Source organism: Crinia signifera, chromosome 2 (assembly GCF_055691185.1).
Source record: "Crinia signifera chromosome 2, ASM5569118v1, whole genome shotgun sequence".
NCBI classification, from domain to species: domain Eukaryota; kingdom Metazoa; phylum Chordata; class Amphibia; order Anura; family Myobatrachidae; genus Crinia; species Crinia signifera.
In genome coordinates, this window is record NC_139218.1 from 29079221 (window position 1) to 29102203 (window position 22983).

A 22983-nucleotide genomic window follows, 5' to 3' on the forward strand; every position below is an offset into this window, starting at 1 on the left:
TTTGTTCATCTATGTGTGTATAATACAAACAGTGGTTTGGCGGCACCTGACCACTCTGGCGGTGGTCCTCCCGTTATATGTCTGAGCCCATAAGTGTGGGTGTGTGGAACCGCTGACCCTGGATGACTTCTACACCTTTCCAAACATCCGTAGGATGCTTGGAGCGGCTGCATAGCCTGCCACAACTCAGCTGGAATATCCAAGGGTCCCGACGTTCGGCACAACAATAATTAAACAGGCAGTAAGGGTATTGAACCCCCTGACCTTGTAGGCAACTGGGTATTTGCCAGTCTAGCCACCTTGAAGTTACCCCACTGAATACAGATATAATGTCATACATTTGTCAAAAATAATTTTTTGATAAAATGAGGGGTGGACCTTTTCCTATATCTTCCTATATATATTATTTTTCAAAGAAATACTAAAGTTCATATATTTATGGTCATACAAGACAAAGTAAGGCAAGGGAACTACAAAGCAATCAAGAAAGACACGAACGTGCACAACTCTTTGTGTACACAGGCATGCCCCATTTTTATGAAGGCAGCACCCCGAATTTCATAGACTAGCTGGTCTTACTATTCTCAAACCAGGCAACTAGATTTGTTATTGTTTGGGCAAATATAGATGACTTGGATTTGTATTTCACTTAGGGTGTACACAGTGCTACTGAAAAACTGTTGATTCCATCCGTGTACCGTACTCATAAAATGTATTCAATCTCTATATTGTTTGGGCAGCACAGATAGTATAATGGTTAGCATTACTGCCTCACAGCACTAAAGTTGTGGGTTCAACACCCATCATGGCCCTAATTGTGCTGAGTTTGTATATTCTCACCATGTTTGCATTGGTTTTCTCCCACAATGCAAAGTATACTGATAGAAAAAAATTATATATATATATATATATATATATATATCGAAGTATTGGAGTCGGCACTCTTAGTTGTATCCGTGGGTAATACCCCTGGTGCCTCTCTGCGTGTGCAAGCACACGATATACACGGAGGAGCAGTTGATGGTACTCAGAGTATTTTTCAAAAGGAACATGGGACACGTATAGTGAGTGTAGCAACGTTTCGGTTTTTTAATAACCTTTTGTCAAGCTTGACAAAGGTTATTAAAAAACCGAAACGTTGCTACACTATACGTGTCCCGTGTTCCTTTTGAAAAATCCTCCGAGTGCCATCAACTGCTCCTCCGTATATATATATATATATATATATATATATATATATATATATATATATATATATATATATATATATATAAAATAATTACTGAAATTGATTTTATTTTAAATACATTTGCCAAGGTTTTCATGAGTACGTTTTAGCTATATTTTATAAGTTATAAAGAAAATATAAAATCTTTAGATTTCAGATAGTCTTAGCAGATCTACTGGAGCAGAGATTGACTTATCACACGTAAACTTCTGAAATGATAAGCAATCACCGGAACCGCGTATCTTCTTTCTGCACAATTATTTTTCAAGGTGAATAACGGGAATGAAGCTTAAGTCGTTTTTATGTTCAAAGGTCAGACAAGACTATTATATAGTCAAAAGAATAGAACACTTACAATGTGTTAGTTACTAAAGGTCAGACTATTTGTCTTATGTTAAGATGTGAAGAACTTTTCAATAAAACAATTTGGGAGATATTTTTTAACACCTAAGAGGACTTTGGGGTTGTAAAAACTTGCAACAGTTTAGTGTTTTCGAGATCACATTCAAATAATATAAGTAACAAAAATAGTCTTTTCAAACTCATTACTCGATCAAAAGTCTTTTTTTAATACATTGTGTATAGTTGAATACATTTTAAAACACTACAATCTTAATTTCAGAAGAAAAATACTTAGTTTATATATTTTGTTATGCTCCACCTGTTTTATATCTACTGTTTTTAAATAATTATCAGGGTGGTAGACAGATTTGCTTAAAACAAAAAATTGGTGTTGATAATACTGACCAATCAGATTAATCTACTATAGTCTTGAAAATGGTAGCTAGAATTCTATAGGGGTCCATACAGAACCCAGAACTTTCAGTGGTCTCCAGAGTCTGTGCATTGCTGCCATGCTATTGGCTGCAGGGTGCTGCTCCAGAAGTGCGGCTAATGGGGTGGGGGCGATGGTGGGCCCACAGAGCCTCTGCTATTGGACGGGCACACCGCTCGCCCACACCTAGAATGACATTCACAGCAAATGTACGGGCCAATCACCTGTACACTTGCTGTGGGCGGGGGATGATTTCACAGCTATGCGGCCAAATTCAAATGCCCTCCCAGCTGGGCGTCCACAGCCAATTGGCAAGTGTGTATACTTTCCTTGGTCAGATGCTTGGCTGATGTGACAGCGGGTCCATGACATGTCAGTTAGGTGTGTACTTAGCTTTAAATAGTGGAAGGAGCAGGTTCCCCAGCAGCGCAAAGGGGAATAATAGAGGCAACAGTAAGCCACAGATTGAGAGTTGTCATACAACAAACTCTGGAATAGGAAGGTGATGTTTTTTTATTTTTTTTATTTACTGTCTGTGTAAATCCCAAGACTAAAATTAAACAGTGACAATGACATATTATAGAGGCGGAGCAGCATAACAAAATAACAAAATACTAAATCAAACTGTTACATGATTGTTTGTTCTTAAATCAAATGCATAATGATTTTCAGTTACATTTATTTTTACGTACTGTGGTAAATGACCAATAAATGGTATTTTCCAGGGGATCCTTGCCCTGGGCAGAATTGCTCATTTGCATATTTTCTTTAGGGAGTTGCTAGAAAATAGTTTTGGAATAAGACTATGAAAAGTTTTCTTTGAACAGTACTGTCTTAAGAACTTTTTCTAAGTGAAGTTTATATCAACTGAACTTAGTTTGACCTGAATTTCATAAGACTACATAAGTACATTTTGTTCAGCAGTGTGTGTAGACCAATGCCTGTCGTTTAGAAACAAAAATAGCCAGTTTTTATACTTTCTTTGAAAGGCAAAACAAGCTGGTGTCAGAATATAGTTCTATTAAGAGAATATATATTTATAATATGTACAGTATATGTATATATACATTTATTTTATATTGAAAGCTTTCTGTAAAACAGAAAAGCAACCGGCGCTGGGCATCATGTAAACTCACAACGTATACTATAAATCGACGCACAAGAAGCATAAATAAGGGAAAAAAAAACATACAAAATAACAAGAGTAAAACGTTAAATACAGAAAAACTTGTACAATGGGTATTTTTTTGTTTTAAATAAAAAAATAAATAAAATCATTACATATGTATTTTCACACACCAGTTGTACAAACAATAAATTATTTCTTTCTTTTTTTTTATTTTTTTTTTCTCTTTTTCAGTGTTGCTTTGCAATTAAAGGAGAATTAGAGCTGAAGTAATTGTTAGAGATGAGTAAAAATGTCAAAACCGCTCTGAGAAATATTCAAATGTAGTTGTAAAATTTGACGCGTTTCGCTGCTGGAATTTACCCTCCAGTTTTCCCAATCCATGCAGCAGAAATTCCTGCTCCCTTCATACACTATATATCCAGAGAAATTTGAAATTGAAAGTACAGATATATCCAGAATCATCGTTGCTGCGCCATGGCCGCATTTGCCTGTTTGGTGCGCCAATGTCGCACCTGCGGCAGAGATTTGCTAAGCCATCTCCGCTCATTGCGTTTCTATAAGCCACGGTGCGAATTAGATGCACAAGCATGGTGATGGAATTGCACAAATTGGCGCGACAACAATGAGCATGTCTATATCAGTATAGCACAGATTAATAAGATGTAGCAGCGGTCATCGCTCGTCCTTGTTTGTCCCGCCAAAGTCGCACTCGCAGCACGGAATTGCCAAGCTGTGACATCACTGATGAATGCGTTTCTATGAGCTGCGGGAGCAATTACACACAAGCGCCGAGATTGCCACAGAAGTCACACATGGCGGCTGCCGCAACTACGATGAGCGCGACTACATCTGTAGATCATCATTCCATGCCAAAACTTATTTAATACTGAATTTCACTGCGACTTTGCTCATCTCTAGCAATAAATTACTTTTAAATACCTTCAAATAAGGCCAATGTGCTCATTTTGATGTGCAAACTGGAAATCATCTGATACTCGTTATAAAAGGCATTTTAAATCTTGTCTGCAAGAGGGCAGATATTCTCTTTTTGCTTACACCTTGCTCCTGTCAAAATGTTGATTAAGCAGGAGCATAGATGCTTGGATTGTGAAAAATCCTGCTGTTTCATGGATAATTCTAAATATGCACACCAAAATGATTGGTCGCAGAAAGAGAGAGAGAGAGAGAGAGAGAGAGAGAGAGAGAGAAAGAGAGACACTTCTTTCGGAGCCAGTTTAGCCTGATTCATTATGTTAAAGTCCATTATTATAAACTTTTTTTTAAAATGTTTTGTGTTTACTTATTCTTTTCAAATGAAGTTACTTCCGCAAAGGGAGCGGGGAGAACAGCGCACTTGTTAAATGAGAGGCCAACTGTATTTTCTAATTTACTGTGATGCAGCAGTCTTTTTATAAGCCTTTGGTAACCGGACTCCCCCAAGTCACCTAACAATGTCCTTGTCATTGAGACAAATGATACTGTTGAGGCCACTTTATACAGAGTTTGCCGATATTCACAAATTCCAAGTATTGATTTCTTGCAATGTTACTATGCAGAGAATATCAGACGTCTCCCAGAATTATTAATGCGTCTAAGTACACAATCAATACCGTTAAGACTAGGAAGGATTTTTTTTTTGTGTACAAAAGTTTATTTTTGTTGAATAAGGGTAAAATCAAAGTGTTTTTTTATATTTAATTTTTAAAATTTCCAGGTTTAATCTCATATAGTGATTACCTGAGTATATGTGTCTTCTAAATATAACCCTTTCTCAGCATCAGATTTTGGCCTAGAACCATTACTGTAAGATTGCTCTGCTGCATTTTTTTTAGGATTACATAGGCGGAGATGAATCAAACATTGGAGACAGAGTGATAAAGTACCGACCAATCAGCTCATAGCTGTCATCTTAGAGGCCGTGTTTGAAAAATAACAGAAGCTTATTAGTTGGTACTTTTTTCTCTCCACTTGATCTCACTCCACCGTTAAATTCTTCTCCGTCAGAATCTCCTCTGTTGTAAATTAGATACAGAGGGCTTCGGCAAAATAATCTAACATATATTTTTTTAAAGTTGCGTCTAATTTAAGTGGATTGACTCCAGGGGGACCCTCTTTAGGGCCCCTAAGCATAGGGGAGATTTGGCAGTAGAAATTAAAACAACATTAAGGTTGTGCTACAAAAGTTACAAATAAGAGGCTATAACAAATACAACAGTAATGGACCCCGTGTGTCCCTTTATACTTCTAAACCTCTCCGGGAATCCAGACCCCATGGTTTGAGTTAAATATTGTAACATTCTATTTTACAGCACAATTTTTCTATACAATATTTTTTTATTTAATTTTTTTATGCATACTTCCCCAAGTAATTGATAGCACCTCTTGTTTTTGTATTTGTAAGATGATTACTTGGAGAAATACACAATACGCCCAGAGGGCTTCATTATAATGGTTGTTATGCCTTTTTAAAAAAGAACTAATGGACTGTTGAACGGAAACAGCAACCCTTATTCACTGTAATCTGTGAAAGCCCGGGACTAGTATTTGACCCGAACGTAACACGGCTTAATCAAAACACCTACGCAATTTACGTGCAAAGCTCCTCATGAAGAAAAAATGGCATGGCATTATTTTTGTCAAAGCTCGTCATGGTCACTAGCCAAAAATAACCTGTTCATATATTTAAAAAAAGGTTGGTCCAGCTAAAGAGAAAGCCCCAAAACTTTTTTGGACATCTTTTTTTTTTCCAATTGATATGCCAATGCCCTTTAAATTTGTGGTTTCGAATGAAACAGATATCTGTACCTTACACTTTGGTAGGTTCTTATGATTTGTAAACAAACAACTTTGAAAGATCACACTTTCGAAAATGAAAATCTGCTGTCACACTATGTCGGCTTGTCTGCAAAAGTAAAAAAAATAAAAAATAAATGACAAAAACTAAATAAAAAAACAGGATGAAAAACAACAACAAGCTCTTATCTCCAGTAACCTCCCACAGCTGTTTTCAGAAACAATTGATCATTAAACCAGCTGAAGATCTACTTTGGTCAACCACTATGCTTAACTCAAGAAGCAAGTGATATATAAAGTGGTACACAAAAAGACACATATGTACAAAACACCACAAACGTAACCTACTACATGCCGTCCACAAGTATATGTTAGCAGATGTTCCTCAAAGGCTTTCTTCTCTAGAGGTAGGTGACACAAAGGAGGCAATGGCCAAAACTGCATCAATCTGATCACCTACATGATGTGGTTCTTCAGATATTCTTCTTGATGTTCAAGGTTTGATGAAGAGCCCATGTATCGTTTCAAAGAATGTCTCCATTTGTGGCCCAAATACTGTACAGCCCTTAAGTCGTCTTGGTACAGCACAATCAAAGCCTAAGCCAACATCTGTCTTGATGGACCTACTTTTACACAGCAGTAAATCCTGTGTCGTTTAAGACAATGTTTTATCCTTTGGCTAACACTTTTTGAGTAAGCACTGCTTAAATGCTGATGGTCTTTGAGAAAGAAGACACCCTTTAGCTAATTTCCCTGTTCCATCTTGGCACTGGACAGTTCTAGTGTGCCAACCAGTGTCACATGTTCTAGAACAAGAAAGCCAAGGGCCAGTCACCCACTCTGGCTCGGAACTTTGCAGAACAACATTATTGTTGATGCTGTTTGCGCTTGAACTTTGCTTCCCTGGTACAAAGAAACTGTAACGCACATCGATAGGTTTACTGAAGTCTGTGGCAAGAATCTGTACGATTAACACCTCCTTGGTGGATGAGTGTCCCATGCTGTGGATTGAGTCATCCGCATGGCTCCAACCACTGTAGTTCATGGCAAATCCATTCATCTCAATGATGGTTTCGGAAGTGGATATCATGTATTTCCCATTAATGATGTATTCCCCAGTCTTCTTCTTTAGTGCCAAGTAAGCCGTAAACTTGGTCTGATCTTTGGCCTTGTATTGTCGCACCTTTATGTGAGTAGCTCCTTCCGGAATCTTGACAATGTCTGTATAGCCTTTGCTGTAAAACAAGAGTACAGAATACATGTTACTAATAGTCCACAAAGAATGAGGAACGCATGAAATACAAAACACAGGAAATCCCCTGTAGAATTGCAGTGCTGAAATGATAACATCAGATCCTGGTCCAAACAGTTTTACCAAATAAACTTTTCTGATTGTTTTTTTAAATCTTCAAACAAATGTATACATAAATACAGTACAAGTGTCACCTAATCAGTATCATATTTATTATTGGCCACATAAGCGGGCATTTTGATTAACTGTTTTATACAGTTTAGCATATAGCTTTCACCTGCTGCCCTTATCTCTGCCTCCAAGTAATTGGGTAAAGAATACACCGCCCCCATTTTGGCTCATATATTTGTTATATTGGACAATATGTTTACATGAGGGGGCTATTGGCAGTGTGTGATTGGTGGCAGCTTGTGTCTGGCACTGGGGGCAGTGTGTGTGTGTATGTGGGGGTGGGGGGTGGGGTAGTGTGCGTGGCTATGGTGGCAGTTTGTGTGTGGCTCGGGAGGTAGTGTGTGTGTGCACTTCGGTGTGTATATCATTATTAGTTAGTGTGCTGCTATGGGACAGTGTATCTGTGTGTGAGGTTATTGGGCTGTGTGTGTGTGTGCTGCTGTGGGGTAGGGCAGTACAGTGTGTGCATACCTCCCAACTGCATACCTCCCAGTTTTCATGGGACAGTCCTGTTTTTTGGGGAATGTCCCGCACACCACCCGGGGCAGGCAGTGTCTGTGTGTTGGGGGGGCTGGGAGCAGTTGTGGCTATGGGGACAGTGTGTGTGTATGTGTGCAGTTATTGGGAAGTTTGTATGTTTGTATGTATGTGTGGTTATTGCGCAGTGTGTGTGTGAGTGTAGCTATGGGGCAGTGGTTTTTGCTGTATGTAGCATAGGTGTGTGTTTGAGAATTTGCATGCAGTTGACTCAAGCGAGGGGGGGCACCAAATTGATATTTCCCTTAAGGTCCCCTGAGTTCTAAATCCGGATCTGCATCTGCTACCACAACTATGACCTGAATATATACAATAAATCAAGTAGAGAAAACAATCATATTCTCTACCCTGGAGTCTTTACAAAGAAGATGATTCTATGATTTCCTTCCTTTCCGGCATTAGTTTCCTGTGGCTTCTTACCTCCCTTCCTACATACAGTAACTACAAAATGTGCCTGTGTATGATACAATCCGCTGTCACTAGCAGGATACCAGTCTGGTTTCTCCATGACTGCCACCGAAAGCTACAAAACGGCAAAAGAGTTTTCAATGCGGCTCATGTTGATGCTTTTAGCCTATAGGACATATTGTAGAATCACGACTTATCCAGATCTTAACGAGCGGCTGATTCAACTTATGAAAGCTATTTGGCATGAAAGGAATGCTTTTAGTGGTAGCTTTTTGAATTTTATAAGAAAGAGGACTTCTAAATAATACATCTACAGCAATCTCATTTTAGATGTATCTGGGTTTTTTTTTTGTTATCACATAAATCATTTCTTTAGAATTTTATTTAAATGCTGCTTTCTGCCGGAACAACTGATGTCTGTGTAATTCGCTGAATGATTGCCTACAAGTAAAATGAAAATAAATATACAAGGGGTTGCGCAACTCCCGGCGTTGAATACAAACTCCGCTCTACTCGCGACAATCACCCACATTTCATTAAATCCATACCCGCTGTTAGAGAAAACCCCAACTCTTCCGGTGCCGGCAAATCTAAATATAGGTGGTTTTAATTCGATTTCCTCTGCTAAGACACTTGTTCCCCAAAGGCACCCTAAGGGGTAAATTTAATAAGATGGGATTTCTATTGAAGATGGGATGTTGGCCTTAGCAACCAATAGAACTCCCAGTAATTTCACCTATAACAGTCTACTTTTTAAGGCTGTCCATCCCTGAGCACAGGTGGCTTAATTGGTACCAGATATGTGCGGTTCAGTTCAAACGCACATGAATGTCTGAATTGAACTGAAACCTTGTCTAGATCCTGATTAGATTTAATTTGAGATCTTCCTCACATTTGGAATTTAGATTTTAAATCCAAATTTTGGGTTTTGCAAAGACTACTCAATTTTATCATTTTTTATCAATGATATTAATGGTTTATTTTAGTAAATTTAAACCTAACCAAAAACTGAATCTGTACCAACCACCTGAGGGTAGTTTTGCCAAAACCAAAACACTTTGATGAATTACAACCAAAACAAAACAAAAAACAGGGCTCTGCACACACCTCTTATTCATATTTATCTACACTGCAGTCCACTTTAGGAGGTGGGATTGAAATGTCTTGCCATTATGCCCTGCCCCCCAAGACAGGGAAAACTCCACGATTTGCATGTCCGTGGTGCAGGGATGGAGCTGAACAACATGATCCAGTTATTTAACCCCACCCCCTTCTCTCGCCTCCCGTAATTGTCGTGATTATCACACAACTCTGCCCGCTTCACTAGCAAGCAGACGTGGATGCGGGAGAACCCTCCCAAAAATCGGGAGACTTTCCCCAAAATTAGGAGCCTCCCATAGCTTCTGGAGTGTAGGCAAGTATGATCTAATAAAGTACCTCCGTAAATTTGATTTAGTCACCTGTGCTCAAGCATAGATATCCTTAAAACCTGGACTGGTGTGCCTTGAGGATCGAGTTTGGGAACCAGAGTTCCACAAACGAGTTGGGGCAGCCGTTATGTGATCTGGAACACGATTTATGACACGGCTCCAATTGACTAAGACCGAATAACACAAAGAAATGGCGGCTGTCATCTCGCAGACTGAATACTGTATCGATAATCCTGCAAATCTTTTTCATTCACTCGGAGCCAGTGACATCATTGAGCCGTGAACAAGAGCCTCACAATCCACAAACATCTGTTTAATTCACAGCGAAACATTCTGGTCCTTTAGGGAAGAATAACATAGATCATTTTCCCTTTAAAAACATTTGATTCCTATTCATAACCTGATAACGTTTTAATATTTGCTATTGCATTGTCTTGTGTGCAGCCCACTTCTCCTGCAGTGATCATATTAGCCAGAGCCTAGGAGAGGCACAAAATCCTGAATAATCTTATCTCCAAAAACACACACAGAGGGCTCTTCTATGGGGAAATTAAGTAACTAATAGATAAATTGTGGAGCGCCAAACAGCTGCATCTGCTAACAAGAACAGCAATGGATAAATGCACCAAAGGACTCTTCAAACATAATTTGAACAGATCACCAGTTTAATATGGAAAGCTTTTGTGTAACAGGAGCAATACTAATTCCAGAAGGCGGAATCTGTTTATCTGTGTGAGACCTACTGTTACTTTGCTGTTAGTACGTACAGCAATGATTTCCGAAACCACCATGGTTTTTCGACAGGATGCTTATTGTATTTGTACCATGATGTGAGAAAGATGTGATAAATTCCCACCAAACTTCTAAAAAAATATACACAACTTTTACATACCTCACAACACCTGAGGAGAGCCAATCACGGGATGTGGACACGGGAGTGTCCACATCGGCCAGATAAGGGGTGGTGAGACTGTCCCAGCGTCAGGTTATGCTTTAGTCAGATGCATACCTCCCAACAGTCCCGATTACCACGGGAATGTCCCGGTTTTCGGGGACATTCCCGCGGCCGGCAGTGTCCCGCGGTGAGGGGGGGCTGTTGGGAGTCCCCCTGTCGGCTGCTGAGCATGTGCACAGTGCACAGCATCTATTCCTGCAGCCAGGGGGCTGGGGGCATGGCTAGAGGCTCACAGAGCCTCTGGGTCACGCCCCATAGCGGCAAAACGGGGTCCTCGCGGGAGAGTCGCGAGTATAGGCCACGCCCCCTTTAATTAGGGGCCCCCCCCCAAATTTCGGACCGCTTCCGGCGTGCACCCATCTGTCCCTCCTCCGTCTCTTTATAAGTTGGGAGGTATGCAGATGGGGCATTTCAGTCGCCACCAGTAGTTATGAAAAGGTCGTAGGACGCGTTCCGCTGCCGCTCGCCACATTTCGGGGTAGTGTGGATAGTGGGGGGGGGGGTGCCTAAAACCTCATTGTATGTCATACAATGATATCATTGTATAGCTAATGTAATGGCATCGTACATGCGGGAGGTGCGATGCGATGCGATCCACCGGGGCTAAGAGAGCAGTGAATAAATTACATAGCAGTGGCGTAACTATAGCACCGCAGCCCCCGCCACCACGGGGGGGGGGGGGGGGCGCTGTGCATACGGGGGCGCCGGGGGCTGTGGTGCTACACCTCCCCCCAATCCCCCGCAGGCTTACCTATTTCGCTGGTCCCGGCGGCTCTGTTCTTCTGCTGAGGACCACCACAAAATGGCCGCCCCCATATAGCAGACAGTTCTCTGAAACTGTCTGCTGTATGGGGGCGGCCATTTTGTGGTGGTCCTCAGCAGAAGAACGGAGCCGCCGGGACCAGCGCGAAAGGTAAGGCTGCGGGGGATTGGGGGGGTTTGAATGGGCGGCGGGGGGCGCCACCCCTCCTAACGGCGGGGGGGCGCCCAAAACGTAGCTACGCCGCTGTTACATAGGAAAATCGGATCGCATCGCAAGGCCATTAGAATGGCCCATGCGATGCCATCCGATGCAATTTTCCAACGGTGCCGTACGTAAGAAACTTGGGCGCCGTGATAATACACAAGTACCATAGACTCCTTAAAGGGATGTATGACAAGGTAAGTATCTAATTTCAGGATTGGTGACCATCACTGCAGGGAATGGTAGAGTGGATAACCCTCATTTTGTTATGGACACCATTTATGCCACCTTAACATCTACTGTAGCACCATACAAGCTTCCACACAGCCTATATACTATGGAGAACACATCTTGTCACATTATTCATTACTGATCATTCAGCAATAGAGAATGTATAGAGAAACCAAGAGAGGGGCTTAAAAAAAAAACTAGTCAACTAAGCAGCAGAAATCAAAGCACCTTTGTGACACCAACCTTATTCAAAAAGGTTGCGCAAAGCACAGTGCCATATTTCTTTGAGAGTCCTTTTCAGATCATGGGAAATACTGTAAGTCATTAAGAAGCAGGGTATATTTTCCCTGAAAGAGCACCGGTGGCATTGAGCACATTGTTTTGCTAGGAACATGAGATGGACCAATAATACTGTAGCTCAAGTTGCTAGAACAATAATAGGTTGCTTCCTTAAGAATATTACATTGCGGTCTCTTGTATGTAAGTATGTAGTGGCCTGTTTCATTTAATGCATATCTTAGTAATCCCAGCCACACGTTCATATGTTCTTGAGATGAGGAAACACATTAGAATTTGCCCGCTCGGTATCTGCCAGTACAGATCAGCGATTTTGTTTCTTGCTACATCCGCACTGCAACTCCTGGGCTCCAAGTCTGGAAATAAATTATTTGTTCCCTCCCTACTTAAGCAGCCAAATGTTTGAAGCCAGGACTGTGTTTTAGGCAGAGTGCCTTAAAAATAGCATTTCCCTTTCTCAACAAAATACCTTTTAATTACATTTCCACCAGCTCAAGTTTTTCCCAAAATAGTCTTGTCCCTTAATGTACAATTTCTGTTGTAGTTAAACAAAACTGTAGCCTACTGATATGGAGGATTCATGGCCCATTATTTGGGAAGTAACGTATACGAACACAGCTTAGGGTAGGAAGAAGCTGATAACTTACAAAGATTTATAATTGAATATATATATATATTATATATATATATATATATATATATATATATATATATATATATATATATATATATACACATAGGCCCACATGGACCAGATGACATGAATCATGCTGCAGGAAATGCGAGCTGTAATAGCAGCATTGTGCATCAGGGGCATGGCCCCAATGATGTGATCGCAAGAAACACGCCCCCATCATAGCCTCTTCATGTCCCACCATTGCCACGCCCCCTTTCCTGCACACCAGGTGGCTCCGCCTCCTGCTTCACTGAGCTGCCTGTTTTCTCCAGGAGAGAGCATCCAGTAAGTCAGCAACCATGATTTGGTGACATCCCCATTTACGCTTTATGACACTGGCTATTTTTGCGTCAATGCAGTTGTATGGAACTTGCAAGTTAGTATAGCAGTGCCTATGGGGGTGAATAATGTGCCAGGCTAAATGAGTAAAACTGCTTCGAAGGAACAATAATAAAGTACATTTAATTTTTCGAGAACATGATTTATAAATCAGATGCAATTTGGGGCAAGATGACATTTATAGGGGAATTCTTTGATGTGCTTTAAAACCCAAAGTCTTTTTCCCCTCATAAAAATGTCAGTGCATTAATCTGATGTCTTTATATGGTAATTCATAGGCGTATTTCTACCAAAGCAAGAAAAACAAGTAACAGATGGGACAGAAACGCTAGATTCCGCATGTATTATGTGTAAATTATGAATGGCATTATTGTAGGCCCAATGGCAGTGGCGTAACTATCGTCCCACAACCCCCGCGGTGGCGGGGAGGCGCTGAGGGTATGTGGGCGCCGGGGGGGGGGGGGGGGCTGCGGGACTACTGTTACTCACTGGTTGCCTTCTGCCGCCGGTGGTTTTATTTGCACCGGGTCCCAGCTCTCCCGAGTCCCGGCTACTGCTGGAGCCGCAGCGCTTCTAATACAAAAAGGTGACACTTGGAAAATGGCTGCCCCCATACCGCAGACAGTTTTTCGTCTGCAGTATAGGGGCAGCCATTTTCCAAGTGTCGGGACCCGGCGCAGACGGATGCGGCCAGAGGTAACACACACATACACACAAACACGTCACACACACAAACACGTCACACACACACAAACACAACCCCCCCCGCCGTACCCCGGCTGGGGGATAGGTCGACATGGTTCTAGGTTGACATGGCTTTAGGTCAACAGGTCATTAGGTCAACACAAGCATTAGGTTGACATGGTCTAGGTCCACAGTCAAAAGGTTGACATGGGGTTTTTCAATGTTTTTTTACCCGAATGACGACACAGTCAACATGGACACTGGTTAAAGTGCACCGCGTCCCCTCACATGGCTCGCTGCACTCGGCACACTATTTTATTCTCCCACCATGCCCTAGTGGATGGCAGGGCATGAAATACCGCCTGTCGGCACATGTCTCAAAAAACAGTGAAAAATTCCATGTCAACCTTTTGACTGTCAACCTAGGCCATGTTGACCTAATGCTTGTGTTGATCTAATGACCTGTCGACCTAAAGCCATGTCGACCTAGAACCATGTCGCATACCTCCCAACTTTTGATGATCCTGCGGCGGGATCCAGCTGATGCGCACCGTAGGCGCGCCGGGAATTTTGAGGGGGGGGGGCTAATTTTGGGGCGTGGCCTATACTCACGGCTCTCCCGCGAGGCCACGCCCCCATTTTGCCGCTATGGGGGCATGACTCAGAGGCTCTGTGAGCCTCTAGCCATGCCCCCAGCCCCATGGCTGCGGGAATAGACGCTGTGCGCATGCGCACAGCGTTTATTCCCCGCTGCCTAGCAGCCGACAAGGGGGACTCCCAACAGCCCCCCCTCACCGCGGGACACTGCCGGCCGTGGGAGGGACAGCGGGACAGGCCCTGATAATCGGGACTGTCCCGCTGAAATCGGGACTGTTGGGAGGTATGATGTCGACCTTGACCCATATTGACCTATCCCCATGTCAACCTAAGGATTGTCGACCAACTTGCAGTAGACCAAATGACCGTATCCCCTGTAGGAAATGTAAGTCCTGATGACCTCGTTAGTTCCCTTGGTTTATTTAAAACATAACTGAGGAATAACCAAGCAGAACTTTAGAAGAAAAACAGAAGTTAAAATGAATGAAAGGGGTGTTCATAAAGTGTTAGCTCACCGTTTGTTCTTCTTACCCCCAAGCATTCCCAGACAGACTGTCATAAAGCAGGAGCAGATCATTCTCGTGCACCGGTTTTAAAAAAAAAAATCTGAATTCTGTCCGTTATGTAAAAAGCGGATAATAATGTTCATTTTCAGAAAAAAATAAAATGCTCTACTTGCCCTTCAGCATATCTAAAGCAATTGATGTGCTTCTATTTATCTCAGCATACTGGCTCTTCTATCCTCTTAAGGAAAGCAGACATTGATTATAACTGGGGCACATCTCATACCACTCAGCTCAGCTCATAGCTGTTAACGTGTTAGGAAACATGGGGCCTGATTCAGCCCTGTTCACTAAGCAGCGTATAATCGCTGTCTAGCCAGCAGGTAAACGTCACCTCGCAGCACGCACGCCCCCACCATGATTCTGGGCCCGCGCGCAAGCGTGCACATAGATGTTTATGCAAAACATCCATTTGCAGTGTTACAGGGAAATCCGTCGAGTAGCGGGGGTGCGCATTTGTACGGCTGGCGGTGAAGGGGGGGGGGGGCGTTACATGGCTCGAAAAGCAGTGTACTACCGCTGCTTTGTGAACCGAGCAGAATGAGGGCCCATATCACGATTTGTACTGAATTGCATCAAAATATATCAGCCTCTCGCTGTGGATTGGGGGACCAAGATTAGGCAATTGCAGCAATGTGTCCCCCTTCCCCCACACCTCTGTTATGGCACAGTTCACAATTGCAAAAAATGCCTAAGAGCCTTGTATAAGTATACCTTATGGCAAATGTATGTGTGGATTCATGACTTATTTGTATGTGTGCTTTGAGCCTACCCTCCCGGAATGGCCGGGAGGCTTCCAAAAATCGGGTCCTCCTCCCAGCCCCCCCGAAAAGGTGGGTAACCCTCCCAGATACTGGCGCCACCCCCATCTCCCCCATGGTAGAGTTAATCTCCCCTGTTAATAGTGGCTTTTCTGTGGATAAGGCGTGGCTAAATATGCAAATCGCATCTATTAGCCCCTTCCCCTCCTCGAAGACCCGCGAATGCTGGATTTGCAGTACTGGGGGCGGGGCTTGATGCATCTACATCAGGACCCCCCCCCAAGGGCTTCTGACAGTCTCCTCTCTGGGCTTCTCCAGGAGAGGAGACTTTAAAAGTAGGCAACACTGGCTTTAAAGCATTAAAAGATGTGGAACTGCTCCTACATAAGTAAGTTATACCAGGTTATATCGAGCAGTGTTCTGTAACATTTAAATGCCTATTTAAAATGGAATGGATTGAGGTCCACGGTAATTTAAAGGAGTCTGCGGTGCTAGTAGTGCGTTCAGTAAAGGCCAATTTGCAGTCTAAGGAATTCACTTTCTATTCAGATCTAAAATGTAATTTAACATTAGAAGCGCTCAGTTCTCCATCAGAGCCTGTACAAAAAAGCACCAGCAAATTAAGCGTCTTTCATGAGCAAGTGAAGGGAAAATGTTTGCAGGGTATAGATCCCATATAAGTTGCATTAAAAAACTCTGACTGAGTTCATTTTAATATCTTCACTGCATTGAGAACTTAAAGTGAGGAAGACGGGCGTAACGCATTAGATTAAAGAGAACCTTCGCAGATACGGAGCAATGTGATGTGAAGAATTCTCTGCGACGTCTATTAGTAATACGCCGAATGACAGAAAGAGACCTCTAAATACAGTCCGATCTATATTCCAAAAAGTTCTTCAAAGATAACTTAACACACTAGGTGTTTTTAATCACCGCGTATGGATAACGATGATGGGGAAAATCGCTGGGATGAAAAATGCTCATTGCATACACGCTGAGCGATTTTTCCCAGGGTGGACGACTTTCCATAGCAGGACACTATGGAAAGCCATCCACTCCACTGGTAATACCAGCAGATGAACGGCAGCCACTGGCAATGATGCGGGAGTGCGCATCACCGCTCGTTCGCTGCCCTGTACACACTGGCCGGCTTTCAGCTCAAAGTCGCCCATTGTGTATGGGTATCTGTCTCCTATATGAGAACGTACTGTCATTTTAGTGGGCTGAAGATAGTTTACATTGAAATGTCCCAAATATAAATGCATTGACGATAAAGTATTTCAAACGAAACAAACGTTGGACGTTCACATCGAGCAACTTGTTGATTGCAAAAAGTCCATGTGGATTGGTCACTATCTGGCTGTATATTTCTGACAATAACAAGATGTATACATTATCTGGCCTATTTAGTTCATTTATCATTAATCCCAGACAGACTCACTGGGATGCCGGTAAAATCCTCAATTAACTCTATTAATCCCGGACTACAAAAGAGTGTGCAGAACTGATGGACCTTCTTCTGCTGTACCATGGCACACTGATGGACTACAGAAGATGATTATTAATGCATTGGGACTGGTCAGAAACACATGGCTGCTATCCTATAAGTTCCAATGAATTTTCGGCTCATAAAAATGGACGCATACCATGATTAATGACCAATGATCACATTTCTGACCTTTTTTATTGGATGAAAAAAGTCCTGGAGGCTGCTTATTGGGGATTATCCTTTGCGTTCCTCAGGCACACTGATCATAATAACAGAGGGTATCAGGGCTAAGGGATGCTGGGGACGGGACTAATAGGATATACCCGGCAGAATCTATTAACGAAGCAACGCTGCTAATAGGACAGCGCCTATAGGGCTATATTATCTATTTTCCACAATTATTCCCCTACAAAAATATGAATAATACGACATGGACTTCTCAACCAGACCACCAAAAGTTAGAGGACCCATGGCCTTCTCATCCGAATATTAATGATGAATATGAATGATACGACATGGACTTCTTAACCGGACCACCAGAAGTTGGAGGAACCATGGCGTTCTCATCAGAATATTAATGTAATGCTACAAAAATATGAATGATACAACATGGACTTCTCAACCGGACCACCAGAAGTTGGAGAACCCATGGCCTTTTCATCAGAATATTAAAGATGAATATGAATGATACGACGTGGACTTCTTAACCGGACCACCAGAAGTTGGAGGAACCATGGCGTTCTCATCAGAATATTAATGTAATGCTACAAAAATATGAATGATACAACATGGACTTCTCAACCGGACCACCAGAAGTTGGAGAACCCATGGCCTTCTCATCAGAATATTAATGATGAATATGAATGATACGACATGGACTTCTTAACCAGACTACCAGAAGTTGGAGGAACCATGGCCTTCTCATCAGAATATTAATGTAATGCTACAAAAATATGAATGATACGACATGGACTGCTCAACCAGACCACAAGAAGTTGGAGGACCTATGGCCTTCTCACCAGAATATTATATTATTTGTCACCGGTTAAAAGACGGCTTAGTTCCTATCTGCTCCTATGTCCAATCTCTGCCTTCACAGCTCCCTCTCTCCATATGGAGTAAGTTTGAAACAGATCATTTTGCTTTCACTTTCTGTTTAGAAGCGATTAGGTCTGTTGAGTGGCCTCTAGTGGTCACTGGTGTCACTTCACAGGTAAGTGTTTAAACTTTCATACATATTTTTATAAATAGATATTCTGCAGAACGTTTCATACCTTTTAGTTGTAAAGGTTCCGACCACTTTAGTGCAGCTGGAATTGTCTCCTCCGCAAACTCCGCATTTGTCAAACTGAAGCTTGGACCCTATAATCCCATCACACCCTGTGCGGATGCATTTTCCCTTGACGCATACAGAATTGCTGTACGGTCTACATTCTGTGCCATCGGTCACCTGTGGAGCCAAGCCAAAACAGAAAACGTCCACGTTGAGATATTATCACAGCAGATTCGATGTTACTTAAAAGTGAGCGGAGCGCTTAAAACTACTTAATATACTTTTTCTATAGAGCAATTACCAGTTTTCAAGAGCATTGAAGCCTAGCAGCCGGTGGTAGTGGCGTACAATGTATATAACACAGCGACTCCGCATCAAATTTTTATTTTTAAAGAAATGTCCATTAAATGTAAAACTTGACAGTACAGGTACTTTACCTACATAAGTCGCTGGAAAGTTTTGCCACCCACGGCTATGATTCAGCAGTTAATAGGCATTAAAAGCATATACCAAAATGCATAAATTGCATATAACCCCCCCCCCCCCCCAAAAAAAAATATTTAAGTTCCCTAGGGAGCAGGTAATCGCCCACCCACCAATGGTACGCTCATTCTGCCACCACGATGCAAGAAGAGCACCATCGATTGATTTTTCCTCTATTCGTTGTTAAAAGTAAGCCAGGACTTACATTTCATTTGAACGCTTTCCGACGAATTGGGTGTGGGCACAGACGCCATGTGACATCATCCGCCCACTCCAAGCATGCCTGTGTTTGGCGTTTCTATGGTTGCACCCACCTTATGTGCACGCCCATAAAACACCGGGTGCCCACCCTGAAATTACCCTTGTCTGTCAATCAGGCGGTGAGCACCCTGGCGGATGAAAAAGTTAACTGAAGGCGCTCGCTGCAGGGGGTTTGCACATGCCCATTGTCGCGCATGCACAGACCCCCGTCATCAGGGTCGGGGCCGAATTGGGACCTGTGGGAACAGGTCTGAATCAGACCCATAATCATCTCTATTCGTAGCCATACCAATGGATCAGTCTCTGGGCCTAATTCAGAGATGGCGTCTCCGAATCACCAACCAATGAAGTGATGTATCTATAATCGTTACATCCTGCACAGGAGGTCCATGTTGGCAACCCCATCACTGTACAGTTTACCGAGAGAATAATGCAGCGCCCATTTTGCTGGTGTTTTCTGCATACTCAGCAGGAAACAGTCTACTACTTATGTGCTGGTCTCCGGGAAAATGGCTGCCGCAGCATTTACTTGACGATACTGGAGGGGTAAGTATAATTATATGGGTGCAGGGTTTGCAGTGTGGGTCCAGGGGCCTGTGGACACCACACACCCTACACCCTACATAGATTCACCAATGGCCCTTGTGGTGTAAAGGCATGGCAGAGAGATAGGAAGTTATTTAAAGAAAATGAATTTCACGTTAGATTCAGACCAACCTGTGGCTCTACAGCTGTTGTGAAACTACACATCCCAGCATGCCCTCCAACAGTTTTAGCATTCCCTAATAGCAATAATGTGGCAGGGTATGCTGGGATGTGTAGTTTTACAACAGCTGGGAAGCCACAGGTTTGCCAGGCCTGCTGTATATTGTGAAATCCTTTGCAACTTATAGAATGTATTAGAATGTATTACTAAAATTGCTCTTCATAGCGCCAGCTCCTATAAAGCGTCATTTTACTGTATTCCATCTGACATTATGGTCTAATTCAGACCTGATCACAGGACAAATGTGTTCTCAATAGTTATTTTGTTTCCGTGCAGTGTAAATACTGGCTACTTTATTCCTACACTGAAATTTCAGCTTGAGCACACCCCATCAAAATCTAATTCTCTCTGCACATGTTACATCTGCCCCACCTGCAGTGGACCATGGTTTTTCCCATTTTGAGAACAAATGTGCCCTGCGGTCAAGTCTGAATTAGGCCCTATGCACTAAAGAACAAAACATCTATATGATAAATCATTTGCTACTTACATATGTATATATTTATAACATTACCTTTTGTGAAAAGACAACATAGTATCCTGTTCCCTTTGCTTGGCATATGAGCTTACACACATCTCCGGCCTGGATGCCTGCATACTTGGGAAACCACTCCACAAAGTTCTTTGAACCTTTGGCATCGGTCTGATAGCCGTTCCTGGCCTCGCACTGCTGCTGTCGGAACGATTTGGCTTTAAAAAAAAAAGGTCAAAGTTGTGTCTGTTATATTTTCAATTTCTTCTACATAGTATGTTACAACCAAGTTAATCATTGTTACTTTAAGCACTTACAAGATTGGTACCAAGATAAATTTCTCTATTACTGTACATCTGACATATTAGCGTAATGCATACTTGTCTTCCAAAGCTCCCCTTGAGGGGGGCGTGTCATGCTCCACCCAAAGGGGCGTGTTAGTTCCATATATGGAGAGATTGTGAAAAGAGATTGTGAACGTGGCACCTAGAAGCGTGGGTGTGTACTGCTACATCTGAGAGGAATCTTATAAAATGACTTATATACAAATGTAGATGAGCCCCAAAGCAGTTAGTAAGAGATACTATACTTGGTAAAGTGCTGGGAAATGGTGCTGCTGATTCAATGTAAATGTATCGGTCTCTCATTCCTTTTTTCCCCAAAAATGTAACAGTGTAATGTGGGTTAGGAGAAATGAGGGAGATTGATATGCTAATGAGGGAGAGAGGGAGATTGTTGTTATTTCAGGGAGTCTCCTGCAGAATGCAGGAGGGGAGGTAACTATGATGTAACGGTGGGTACTCTTTACTTAGAAGGGCGCCCACGATTTTGATCGTGGGCATCGTTAGTAAAAAATCTCGGGCATCTCGGGCATTGAATGCACTAAAAAATCGGGTGCGATCAACCGACGAGATGCCCGCGATTTCCCATAGGGAACAATGTTAAATGTCTCAATTGACCCAATTTTCCTGTTCAATGCCTCAATTGACCCGATTTTTCCATAGGAAACAATGTTAAATGGGCCACAGAGGCCAAATAGGCACCCTGAAGTGTATAATGGCCACCCGAATTGTTAACGCCACCCCACGATCAACGTCAACCCGATGCGTGGCGAGCGCAGCGAGCCCGCGAGGGGCGGCGGTACGCGTCCTACGACCTTTTCATACCCCCACTATCCACGTCGGCGTGGAGTTGAGAATAGAAAGTGTGGCGAGCGCAGCGAGCCACCGAGCCCGAAGCGTGGCGAGCGCAGCGAGCCCCGCGAGGGTACGCGGACAGCTGTGAAGCCCGCGAGGGGACGCGGATACCTGTGAAGGTATCCGCGTCCCCTCGCGGGGCTCGCTGCGCTCGCCACGCTTCGGGCTCGGTGGCTCGCTGCGCTCGCCACACTTTCTATTCTCAACTCCACGCCGACGTGGATAGTGGGGGTATGAAAAGGTCGTAGGACGCGTACCGCCGCCCCTCGCGGGCTCGCTGCGCTCGCCACGCATCGGGTTGACGTTGATCGTGGGGTGGCGTTAACAATTTGGGTGGCCATTATTCACTTCAGGGTGCCTATTTGGCCTCTGTGGCCCATTTAACATTGTTTCCTATGGAAAAATTGGGTCAATTGAGGCATTGAACAGGAAAATCGGGTCAATTGAGACATTTAACATTGTTCCCTATGGGAAATCTCGGGCATCTCGTCTGTCGCATCGCACCTGATTTTTTAGTGCATTCAATGCCCGAGATGGCCGAGATGGGCGCCCTTCTAAGTAAAGAGTACCTAACGGTGTAATGTGAGCTAGGTGACATGAGGGAGATTGTTACACTAATGAGGGAGAGAGGGAGATTGCTGCTATTTCAGGTTCTGATTCTGGTTGACTCGGTAACCTGCGAAGCTCACAGCTTACCGAGTCCCATAGTGCCCGCCCTGCCAAATCCCTCACCCCCGCCGTATCCCCTCGCAACCAGGCGAGTGGCACGTCCCGCAGCAGGATAACTAATTTGATGGTTGGCGATCATTGAATGCTTTCTCCTGGGCCTGCAAATATGTCAGTGGAGACTGACTTAGGTTTGTGGGCTCCGGACTGAAGACAGGGTTGGCGGCTGACATCACGCGGGGAACGGAAGAAACTGGAACCGGAGCCTGAGACCCTAACTGGAGAAATGCTGGAGAGACTCTGGTCCCTTTTCTGGCTTTTCCAAACGTAATTAAATATCAGCTATATCTGTATCAGTATCAGTATAGGCAGAGAACTGAGGAAGCGTGTCATTTATTATATTGCTTCTCTGCCGCTGTTCATCTTTATGCGCCGTTTGGTTTTTTCAGTCCTTTAAATCACCCTGATACACGATTCTCCTATCTTGCGTTTGGTTATGCTTGCGAAGCAGACTGCAGACGCTAATGAGACTTCACAGCATTATCTATTATCATTGACACATTTCACAGCAGGTTCCCACTCACAAC

General features: G+C 43.1%; 1 protein-coding gene across 1 annotated transcript in view; it reads right to left on the minus strand.

Annotated features, from left to right (window-relative positions):
- Nucleotides 1-1245: 1245 nt before the first annotated feature.
- Nucleotides 1246-22983, minus strand: part of ADAMTS5 (ADAM metallopeptidase with thrombospondin type 1 motif 5) — a 77300-nt gene continuing 55562 nt past the window's right edge. Inside the window, exons 6-8 of the mRNA XM_083171859.1 lie at nucleotides 20577-20752; nucleotides 18554-18729; nucleotides 1246-7160 (exon numbers count right to left, since the gene is read on the minus strand). Of these exons, the coding sequence (XP_083027985.1) occupies nucleotides 6605-7160; nucleotides 18554-18729; nucleotides 20577-20752 (908 nt within the window). The 3' untranslated portion in view covers nucleotides 1246-6604. The remainder of the gene's footprint in view (nucleotides 7161-18553; nucleotides 18730-20576; nucleotides 20753-22983) is intronic.